Below are 12226 nucleotides of genomic sequence, written 5' to 3'. Positions count from 1 at the left end.
CCGAGAGTTCAGTTGTCTTCTGTTGCCTTTGTGGTAATATGTAAGAAATCCTTTTTGGCTTCCCATGCTCACTTTTTCTACTTTCTCGTAAAGATGAATCTTACTTTAAATATCACTATGGAAGGGGTCAGCAGGTTGCATAGTGGTTAAGCTGCTGGACTCCCATATGCCCAACTGCAGTTCGAGTGCCAGACTCATGGCTTGAAAATAATGCCGGGTATGTGTGCATGTGTGCCCAGAATCCCAGGAAGAGAATGGAGAAGGGATTGCAGCATGGCCATCCTCTCTAGGGGCAGGGGCAGGGAGTGAAAGTGAATGGAAAACTATGCCTATGCTTAACTTTGTGACTAGTAATTTTTATACTGTCTTACTTTTTTAGAAGAATTGACTGCTTTGTTCTTTTTCTATGTCTCTCTTTCTAGCAAATACACACACCCTGTGGCAAAAACACAAAACAAAACATTGTGGAACTTAAAAGACATTTACTCTGAATTTTAGGTGAAATGTACTGTTACTTCACAATACATTCCTGAGAGCTCAAAATTGTCATCTTTCTTTACCTTGGCATTTCTCTAACCATAACAGCAAAAAGAAAACAATAATGATAATAGTGGCTGTTCGTTATCTGCCTGAAGCTGTGGGTGTCACTTAACAGTCATGAGACAGGGGTAAACATGGCACACTCTGTTCCTTTGGGATTGTTTTTGATCACTGAAGCTTTTTGAGGCATCTGTTTCCCTGTATTTGTGCCTATTTCTATCAGGTTCATCTTTAGATCTGTCAAAAAATGACAGGTCCTACATTTTACAGATTTTGTGGCCAAAAAATCCTCAGCCTGTTAAATTTTTAACAATTCATGAATTACATGGCTGGAAAAATCTTTTCTTTGTTTATATAAACAACTACCCTGTAGCTTGAAATGTAATCAACTAAGACTGGTCTAATCACTGAGAAATGTGAAACCAAGTAGCTTCAAGGCCCAGCCTTAATCTTGACAACATTTCTGTCAGATTTACTTACACGGTAGTAGACAGATTGCTTTTAAGTTACTTCAGTGACTTTAAACTAAAGCTTTTTATTAGCTGCTGTTTTTAAACTATGTTTTGGGTTGTCTGAAAAGTCATGATACATTTTGCATAGGAAAACATAAAAATACACCATAATTTTTCTGATTACCCAGTATTTCATACTTTTTTTAGGACATATTGAGAGATATTTACTGATTCATCAAAACCTTAGGAATTTATGAATTTATTTCCTGAAACTCTGGTGATACATGTATTTTTTAATTGCTAGGTGTGCATGCACATGCCAGAAAGAGAGCAGTTTACAGTGGGTTATGGTCATGCCACAGTGCCTTCTCCACTTCATCCTGTAAGGATTTGGGGTATGTGTGCCTGGTGTGTTTTTCAAGCCACCAGAGCCAGGATTTAAACTACAGGCAGCCACGTGAGATCTGCTTCCTTAACCACTATGCCCCCCACCCCAGATAATTTTATTAGATCTATGTTTGTTGTCTTATGTGGTGGTTAGAAAAATTTTTATTTTTTCCCCATCAGAGACTACGTACTAGATTAAAAACCTTAAAGAAAAAAATTTGTTAATTTATTCCACTTTGTGTTTCAGTTGTGGTGTAGAGGATGGTTGTCCTCCAAATGATCTGTTTTGTAACACCCTTAGAAAGTTCTCACCTTTATTTTTTTCTTTTTCCTTTGAAGGCTACTTTAAAGACTACTTGTTCTGAGAGGAGAGAAGGGAGTACCTCCATTTATTAGGTTGTTGGGAAAGTCATGACACATTTTATCTATTTTTCTGTGGAAAAATGCATCATGATTTTCCCAACAACCCAATACCCACAACAGTGGTTTTAATTGCCTGAATAGATTGAGATCTGCAGGGCACATTACATTTTCTCTGCTTCATGGTAATTTTTTTGTTTGTTTGCTTGTTTTGTTTTGTTTTGTTTTCTTTTCTTTTCTTTTAAGGTTCTTGACATGTGCTCTCTAGAGAGAGAAAGTGAGAAATCACCCCCACCCCCAGGGACCTTTATTGACTTTTTGCCAATTTGATACATTGCTGAGAGATGCCAATGCTTAATGAATTACTCCTTTCTCCTCAAATAAAGATAAGATAAATGCTTTTACTGTAGGAGGTAGAATTCTTAACTTGATTTATGAATGGCTATACTTGGTTTCCCAGACAATGAGAGAATATTTGGGAATTTTTGTATTCTTTCTCTGTATTGTTTAGGTGTGCTTATTTTGTATTGTAATAGTCATTCTCCTACTGATGTGTGTGTGTGTGTTTGTTCATGTTTCTAAACTCTGTAAATCCCAATTCTTTAAATTTTCAATGATATGGCCAAATATCTACTCTGCACATTTGATGAATGTGCTGTTTCTTCTCTTTGCATATTAATACGAACATTTAGAAACTGTGCTATCCAAAATGTTAATATCTTCATAGTTTTGTTGCCCTTTTAATGTATAAGGAAAATGTTGAAGTATGAGAATGACAACCTTGACTTTGATTATAAGATTTCTGCATACTGTAATATTTTGATTATTTACAAGCTAATTAAGTGACACGACATATATAGTTAATGGCCCTAATATTGATGTGTCTGAATAGTAGGTAAGTGTCTTATCATCTCTGTATTTTGTCTTCTAGGGTTATGATCATAGCTACTACTTCATTGCAACCTTTATTACTGATCACATCAGACATCATGCAAAATACCTGAATGCATGAAACTTCAGATAAGAGAATCTCTTCAGTATTATGCAAATTATACTAAACAAAATTGCTGAGAAAAAGATTTCAAAACATTGAATTTCTTAATGCTTAAAGGGCTTTATTCTGTAGCCGAATCACCTTCTGAATAAATATGCAAAACCTGTTTCTCATTTAAACTTATTTTACCTGCATTCCCATAGGAAGACTTTAATACTTTATTACCTTTTCAATGACATTTGTAAATCTTTGTTGTATTAAGGTTGGGTCACAGAATATGAATGTAATCCTATTTAATTCATAGCATGCCAGTTCTGGAATAGGGGATTTAAACCAAACTCTTCTCTTTTTCTAACCTCAGAAGGCATGGATTATCTTTGTCATGTTCATTGTTGTATTTTTAGCGTCTTCAGAATCAAGTACTTGATTTCCTTTTTTTTTTTTTTTCAAGAATTATTTATTTAACTTTATTTTTTAATTTGACCAGAGGGAGACAGAGCGTGCATATGCATGTGAGGAGTCGGGGAGAGGAAAGGAGGAAAAGTGAGAAAGCAAGCCACCAGGTCCAGGACTCAAACCGTGGACTATCACATGGGAATCCAGCACCCTTAACCACCATGCCACCTGCTGGCCCATTATTTTTCTTTTTTTTAATTTGCTAGAATGAGTGTTCATTCACTGGGGAAAGAGAACGAGTGAGAAAGAAAGTACCCTTCAGGGAGGATAGTCAGAACATAATCCCTTCTCCTCTATTCCACCACTCAGGATTGTGGGTGTGCATGCATACATACCTGGCATGTTTTTCAAGCTGCTGTGTCTGGGACTCAAACAGCACTATTATCTGTTTGGGATCCAGCAGCCTTAACCACTACACTACTGGGTTGCCCAGTACTCGATTTCTAGTAGGCATTTGATAACTGTTAGCTGTAGAATAAAGAAATAGGCTCAGAGTATGCTCATTCCCTATCATTACACAGCTATTTGTTGGACAGCTAAGATTAGACTAGTTTCCTAAACTACAATCCACTGATACCTTTTCTAACCTATCGATCCCAACAGATTTGGGAACATTGGCTTTTTGGGTATGTTAAGTAAAAATAATATTCAATGTTAAAATTTCAAGTAAGGAAATTTCTGAATTTCATGTTACTATATACGTAAGTATTTTCTCATAGTCACATGCAGAAATTTAACTTGGTGAGTTCATCAAGTAAAGTAATCAGTGTCTTTGTAAATGACAAATTGTAATTCTTTACAAGCTTAGTAAACAAACTTTTTTGAAACATAGTAGGGAGCTAGTAGGTGGGATAGTGTTTAAGTTGTTGGACTCCTACTGTGGTTGGTTAAGGTGTTATGCTCCCACTGTGGTCCAAGTCCCCAACCTGGTGGCTTGAAACTCAGGCTGGGCACATGTGTGCATGCCCAAAATCTCAAGAGGGGATTGGAGGAGAAGGGATTGAAGTGTGGCCATTCCCCCAGGGGGTGATGTCTCACTTTCTATCTCTATGTCTCTCTCTCTCTCTGGCCAACACATGTACCCTAAAACAAAAATTTCTAAAAAAGGAAAAAGATGATAGGTGATGCCCTATTACTTTAAAAGTGTATTTTTTTTCCATTAAAGAGCGTAAAAATTTGGGACCAGCAGTTGGCGTAATGGCTATGTCGCTAGACTCCCATGTAGTCGACCATGGTTTGAGGCGTAATGGCTATGTTGCTGAGCTCCCATATAGTCAACCGTGGTGTGAGTCCCGGACTCGGTGGCTTAAACTCGCTGGGCGTCTGTGCATGCATGCCCAAGATCCCAAGAGGAGAATGGAGGAGAAGGGGTTTCAGAGTGGCCATCCCCCCTTCCCCCCGGGGGTGATTTCTCGCTTTCTCTCTCTCTGGTGAGCGCATGTGCCCTAGAGCAAAACTTCTCCAAAAAACTAAATAAATAAATAAATAAATATTCTACATTTTAAACATTGAATAAGAATGCATATTAATGACATCAGGATTTTTTTAGATTTTTGTCATAGAGTGTATGTGATCACTGGAGAGAGACAAACAGAGAAAGAGTGGGAAAGTGAGAAATTACCCTCCAGTGGGGATGGTCATGCCCACAATCCCTTCTTCTCCATTCTCCTTTCTAGATTTGGGCATGGATGCACACATGCCTGGCATGTTTTTCAAACCACCAGGACCAGGACTCAAACTGCACAGTTGGCCATGTGGGAATGCAGAGTCTTAATCACTACACCACCTGCTGGACCCTCAGATTCTTAAATTATAGTATTTGTACTATTTATATATAAAAGTAGATAAACTAAAAAATCAGTGCTGAAAATCATTGCTATTTAGTAGTCAAGAGTGAGCACTATGGGACCAGCAGTTGGCATAATGGCTATGTCGCTGGATTCTCATGTAGTCGACCGCGGTTCGCGTCTCGGACCCGGTGGCTTAAATCTCACGCCGGGCGCGTGTGCGTGCGTGCCCAGGATCCCGAGAGGAGAATGGAGGAGAAGGGATTGTGATGTGGCCATCCCCACTGGGGGGTGATTTCTCACTTTCTGTCTCTGTTTCTCTCTTTCTGGTGAGTGCATGCGCCCTATACAAAAACCTCTCAAAAAAACAAAACAAAACAAAACAAAACAGTGAGCACTAGAGTGACCTTCACACAAAATGATTCTAAAAAGTTTGTGTCCTCTATTAAGAAAGACCATTTAATTACTTTTTTGGCCTGTTGTTAATTTGTTACAGATTCACACAAAATGATTCTAAAAAGTTTGTGTCCTCTATTAAGAAAGACCATTTAATTACTTTTTTGGCCTGTTGTTAATTTGTTACAGATATCTTTTCTTAGTTCTGCTTCCTAGGTTAAAACTCAATACAATGATCTTGGGACAACACAATTATTATTCACAAACAAATTATCTATCTCATGATTTTTTTTTTTTTTTGCCAGTAATTGGTTTATGAGGGCACTTCAAAAAGTTCATGAAAAGATGGAGTGAAAATATTTTCGTGTGGAGAACCAGCAGTTAGTGTAATGGCTATGTCTCTGGATTCCCATGTAGTCGACCGTGGTTCGCATCCCGGACCCGGTGGCTTAAAACTCACCCCGGGCGCGTGTGCGTGCGTGCCCAAGATCCCAAGAGGAGAATGGAGGAGAAGGGATTGCGGCGTGGCCATCCCCCCTGAGGGGCGATTTCTCGCTTTCTGTCTCTCTCTGTCTGTCTGGCGAGCGCACGCGCCCTATAGCGAAAAATCTCCCCCCAAAAAAATATTTTCGTGCAAAACATGTTGCATACATTTTCATAGAACACATTTTCCATGAGCTTTTGAAGACTCGTGATTGTGGAGGCTGGAGAGGTGCTGGGAAGGTGGCATGGGAAGGCCTTTTTTCATCTAGGTACTTAGGACATGAGTATATTCACTTCGAAAATTCATCATCCCATATGCTTAAGAATTATACATTTTTTAATATGCATTATACTTCAACAGAGTTTACATGAACAGTATATTAAGTATGTATTGCTGTGAAGATCATCAATATAGCACTATATGAAAAATCTTGATATTATTATAAAGGATACTAAGCTTGGGAGGATAAAATTTTCAGTGGCCACATCATTTACAGATTCAAGTAATGTTACTATTCCCAAACCACTTAGAAGTAAAGATGATGGGTAACAGTACAAAAAGTGGCTTTAGTGATGTCACTAATTTTGAATAAGAGTTCAAATGATTACAGTGGAACAGTTAACATTACTAAGCTAAATATTAAAATATTTTAAAATAATGTGTAATTGACAAGGGGGCATAATTTTAGATTTAAGAATTCAAAATGTACTCTGATTAGCCAAGTAACTAGAAATTAGAAAATTTAAGATCCCCTGTGTTCAGTGTTGCCTTGTGTCTGGGCACATTGGGTATATACAGTACACAACACAGATTATATTGGTTTATGGAACTTCTGAAAACAAGTGCACCTTGTAAAAATTTAAACTGTCAGGTTATTTTTAAAAAATGATTTTTCAAGTCCAGCTCTTTTTTTTTTATTTTTTTATTTTTTTATTTTTGAGAGATTTTTGCTATAGAACACATGCACTTGCCAGAAAGACAGAGACAGAAAGCGAGAAACCACGCAGCAATCCCTTCTCCTCCATTCTCCTCTTGGGATCTTGGGCACACGTGCACCCATACACACCTGGCGTGAGTTTAAGCCACCAGGTCCAGGACTCAAACTGTGGTCGACTACATGGGCGTCCAGTGACATAGCCATTACACCAACTGCTGGTCCCATCAAGTCCAGCTCTTAAGTAACCTAAAAGATTGGGAGTTTGGGTGAAGAAAGGTAATGCAACTGGTGATGCTCCAGTAGGGAGGACACCACAGCAGCCGCGAAGAAGAAAGCGACCCAAGTGATGGAGCAAATGGAGCAGCAGCAGCCCTAGCAGCACAGGTGGCCACAGGAAGAAGCAGCTGCTGTGGTCCACATGGAGCACAACACATTAGAACCAATAATAGTTTAATAAGGTGGCTAGAAACAAGATCCATATCTCAAGTAATGTCCTATAAGGTGATATCTAACAAAGTATAAAGACAATGATCTCATTTACGGTAGCAAGAAAAAAAGTACCTGGGGATAACTCAAACAAGAATTATGTAAGACCTGTACCAAAGTAAGTCTTAAACTACTGGAGAGCATGATCATATTTATGGAATAAAAGTCTCGATGTTGTAAAAGCAATTATACTTCAGATAAGCATATAAATGTAAACTTAAACTCTCTATTGTTAGTGGGACTTGACAGCTAATTATAAACAGTATTTGGAAAACTATGACAAAACTGAGAAAGAACAAATTATCAGCTATAAAGACACATTAGGAAGCTATGATAATTAAAGCAGGTCTGGATGCTTCTAGAAGAGTTCATTAGATCACAAAAGTTCTGTCACAGACCCATAGGGAATTTTAGTGTATGCTAATTGTAGTTTCTCAAACCAGTGAGGAAAAACATGGACATTTTCATAAATGCCACTGCAAAATTATTTTTCAGCAGCTTCTTGGGAAAAGAAAATACAAAAGAAGACCCATGCAAGTTCATGTACTGCAGCTTTGCTTGTCATAGTGAAACTGAAAACAATCCCAAACACTGATGAATAAAAGGAACTTGCAGAACAATGCATATATTATAGTTTGATACTAGATTTTTTAAAAAGCATCAAAACACTATGTATATTTGCTATATGGTACAAATATATTTTATAGGAAAGATCTGAAAAGAAATAATGGCAGTTACTTCTGGAAAATAGGATGAGTACCAGAATTAAGGCTGATCATCAAAGACTACTTTCAATGGATGATGTCTTTTCAAACAAGTAATTTATGTATTGTTTTCATTGTAAAGTATTAAACAGTGTTTAATATATGTTGAAAACCTGAGGGAACAGCAGTTAACATAGTGGCTATGTTGTTGGACTCCCATGTAGTAGATCGCAAAAAAAAAAAAAAAACCTGAAAGAAAAATAAAAACCAGTGCATACATTCATCTGTGCCAAAGTCTAGAAACATCTTCTTGACTTCTTACATTGTTTCTACTGATAATTTAAGTTCTGATTCAAAAAAATACACTTTTTTGGTGGAATTTTCATAGATTGGTTTGTGAATTTGTAAGACTAAGAAGAAAACCTGATGAGTCCTTCCTAAATTTCCTGGGGCTGACTCCTCATCTGAAAAGGGACAAACAAGAACACTACCACTACACTGCCATACTCAGAGGGCTATGAAGGGTAGCAGAACAAGATGCTTGTTTGAAATTACTGTAATTCATACAGAAGTGACTCAGCATGTTAGTGCCATCGGAGTTAATGCCATTGGACTCCAAAGTGAGGCATGCCTTCCTTTGGAGTGGTAAGACCATCCAATGGAGTATATTACAACATCCATGTATTTTTCTATTTCATTATCTTCCATTAATATTTATATTTTTGTGAGCACTTTTTTTTAATAATTATTTTTTATTTATTCATTCATTTATTTTTTAATTTGACCAGAGGGAGACAGAGGGTGAGAGTGAGAGAGAGAGAGGAAGTGAGAAAGCAAGCCACCAGATTCAGGACTCGAACTCCGGTCAGTCATGTGGGAATATCCAGCGCCTTAACCACCTTGCCACCCGCTGGTCCCATGAGTACTTTTTTAATACACATAACATATTGGATCTGTAATATATAAAATTAGAGATAAAAATCTGTATCTGTACATGTGGCAAGTGTGAGATGCTTCCCGCCAAAATTTCTCTACCACAACTCTTTTTTTTTTTTTGAAGAAATATTTAATATTCAATTAGGGCACGTGTGCTCGCCAGAAAGACACAGACAGAGACAGAGACACAGAAAGCGAGAAATCACCTTCTAGGGGGACAGCTATGCCGCAATCCCTTCTCCATTCACCTCTTGGGGTCCTTGGCATGCACGTACATGCGCCCAGCATGAATTTAAGCCACCAGGTCTGGGTCTTGAACTGTTGTCGACTACATGGGAGTCCAGCAACACTAGCCATTATGCCAACTGCTGGTCTCATGAACCACAACTATTTTTTTTTCTTTTTTTTTGAGAGGTTTTTGCTATAGGGCGCGTGCGCTTGCCAGAAAGACAGAGACAGAAAGCAAAAAGTCACACACACACACACACACACACACCCCGGGGGGATGGCCATGCCGCAATCCCTTCTCCTCCATTCTCCTCTCGGGATCTTGGGCACACACGGACATGCGCCCGGCGCCATACCACAACTTTTTAAACTAGATTTTTGAGTAAAAAAAGCATTATGAAGACCAACACACTTCACATTTGTTGTGCTATTAATTTTTACTCTGCCTGTACCTAATCTGGTTGTAATAGAAATATTTCCTTCCAGGGACACATAATTTGTAAACTTCTCATGCTTTAATAACCCAAGCCTGTCCAGAGAATATTCTTTTGGCCTTCAGAGATAAAATGAAAGGAATCTATACCCTTATAGCATTTGGTCTAAGTTCCGTATTCCAATCCAAGAGCACTGACTTTCCAAGTTTACTTGTATGTCTTTCACATCAGATTTTCAACCTGTCTGGTGACATGTTAATGAGCTTTGGTAGTATGTAAAGAACAGAATCCTAGCGCTTCTAGTTTGGATGATAATGGTAATGGTAAAGTCAACCAGTCAAATAAATTAACATTTTCATCTCATTGTCTTTTATTAAACAAATTTAAACACTAAAAATGAGACATGGATGTAGGAACTGGATGATGTGAGAGTCATTTCTTTTCCATTTATCCAGATGTCATTTCAAGTATTCTGGTTTGGGGGAAGTGTATATATGTACGCATTTAAACCTTGCTCTTAGAGTTGTAATAGTGAGCACAGCTGATTGGGGAGGGGGGTAAACTGAAGGCTGGTCTTTGCCAGTTAAGTAGGATTATTATTGTCAGAGGAATGAAATGTACTTCTGTCTTTTCTGAAATCTTTTCAGTAAAGACATTGCCACCCAGTGTTTTGATTAGGAAAAACACATTAGATCATGCACTCCCGAAAATAATGTTCTCCAGAATGGATAGCAAATAACTCATTTACGTAGTTTAATTCAAATAAGGCCTGAGGGACTATAGACTGTTTTCTGCTTAAAGTAAGTTCTGATTTAAAAAACACTCTTCTGATGGAATTTTCACAGATTAGTCTGTGAATCTGTAAGACTTTCAGAAGAAAATCTGATGAGTCCTGCTTCCTAATGGTATTTTGGGCAGGTTTTCTTTGCTTTTAACCTAGCCCATATCTTACTGTCTAATACAGACAGGGCTATCCCAATGTTAGAGTGATTTTTAACTATGAAATTAATCTCACAAATATTCCAGTCTTACACAGTCTTTCTGTCCTGGCTCATGACACAAAGTGCAGATTGGTCACAATTAGCTTCCTCCCATGACCTTTCTGCTGCAGTCATATCTGCCCAACCCTAAAGAAATCATGTCTAGGGACCAGCAGTTAGTGTAATGGCTGTGTCACTGCAGTTCAAGTCCTGGACCTGGTGGTTTCAACTCAAGACGGTCACGTGTGCGTGCGTGCCCAGGATCCTGAGAGGAGAATGGAGAAGGGATTGTGGCATGGCCATCCCCCCTGGGGGATGATTTCTCGCTTTCTGTCTCTCTCTCTGTCTCTCTGGCAAGCACACGCACCCTGTAGCAAAAACCTCTCCAAGAAAAAAAAAAAAAGGAAGAAATCATCTCCAGCCTCATTCAAAGCAACCTTAGCTGCTCCCTCCTGCAGAGTCGTCTGGAGAAACCTGTGTTCTGTCTTCCATGCCTTGCCCTGGCGGGGGGGGGGGGGGGGGAGGAAACACAACTCATTCCTCTTATGATCTCTTCTCTGTGCTCTGCCACTCCACAGAGGGCCAATAACTCGGGTGAGCATCAGGTTTGTCAGAAAGGCATCAGATACCGGAAGTGTGTGTCAAACATTCCAGGCAGCACACACCAGGCTTCCAAAATAGTCTCTTCCATGCCCATTTAGCCAGGCTTGAGGGGAAGATAAAGCACCCTCCCCTCAGGGAAGAGCAGGGAGGGAACTGCACAGTGCTCCAACGTATTTTCTTGAAAACTTTTGGTCTTCTCAAATCTTGTTCTCTTCACAGTGTTGGACAGAATTGGGTTTTGCATCTGCTATGTGCAGATGGTCTAGTACCTTGTTTTGGAAGGTAGTGGTACAGAGTGCCTGTTATTTTGGATCCTCTGGCAGAACTGAGATAGAGGGAGCCTCACTAAAATGTCCTATTACACACATTAATAAATGAGGGATGATAATAGGATCTACCTCTCAGGTCATTGAGGTCAAATGAGATAATGCAAATAAAGCCTTCAGCTAGGTACTCTTCACATTGTTATTAAATATTCTGTCGGCGACTTTGGGCAGTAGAGCAAGAGGTTATAGCATAATAGTTAACAGTGAAGGTTCTGAGACAGGCTGCAAGAGTTCTGAATCCCAACTATTCCACTTAGTGTTCAAGGGACCTTGAATAAATTACTTCTCCTAAGAGATGGATATTATTGCAGATGCTGCATCGTAAGGTGGTTTGGAGATTTATAGGCATTTTTATACATACAGCCCTTGTACAATGTTAGGTAGTAACCATTTATATTAGTCAGAGATCTCCAGAGAAACAGAACCAACAGGAACATAGATGAGAGGGGATCTATCCTCTTATGGGACTGGCTCATGGGATTATAGAGGCTGAGTCCCACAGTAGCCCATCTGCAAGCTAGAGAGCCAAGGAAGCCAGCAAAGTGGCCCAGTTCAAGCCTGATGGCCCGACAATCAGGGAAGTCAACAATGTAACTGAGACCAGGGACGTCTGAATCTACACCTCCACCCTCACCTCCACCCATCACGGCAAGTCTGCTTTTGCAGTACGGTCTGTGGTTCCTGGTAGTTTGTAGTTTGGAAGGGGAAGAAAATGATCCTGAGGTGTATGTGTGCA

At 39.1% G+C, this 12226-nt stretch overlaps 1 protein-coding gene across 1 annotated transcript in view; it reads left to right on the top strand.

Moving 5' to 3' along the window:
- LOC102486911 (S-formylglutathione hydrolase) overlaps nt 1-2901 on the top strand; it is a 25862-nt gene extending 22961 nt beyond the window's left edge. Inside the window, exon 9 of the mRNA XM_006140645.3 lies at nt 2671-2901. Coding sequence (XP_006140707.1) covers nt 2671-2751 — 81 coding nt within the window. The 3' untranslated portion in view covers nt 2752-2901. The remainder of the gene's footprint in view (nt 1-2670) is intronic.
- The last annotated feature ends 9325 nt before the right edge of the window (nt 2902-12226 follow it).

Source organism: Tupaia chinensis, unplaced genomic scaffold (assembly GCF_000334495.1).
Source record: "Tupaia chinensis unplaced genomic scaffold, TupChi_1.0 Scaffold000037_5, whole genome shotgun sequence".
In the NCBI taxonomy this organism is placed as follows: Eukaryota; Metazoa; Chordata; class Mammalia; order Scandentia; family Tupaiidae; genus Tupaia; species Tupaia belangeri.
This window is presented reverse-complemented; position numbering and strand designations above follow the sequence as displayed.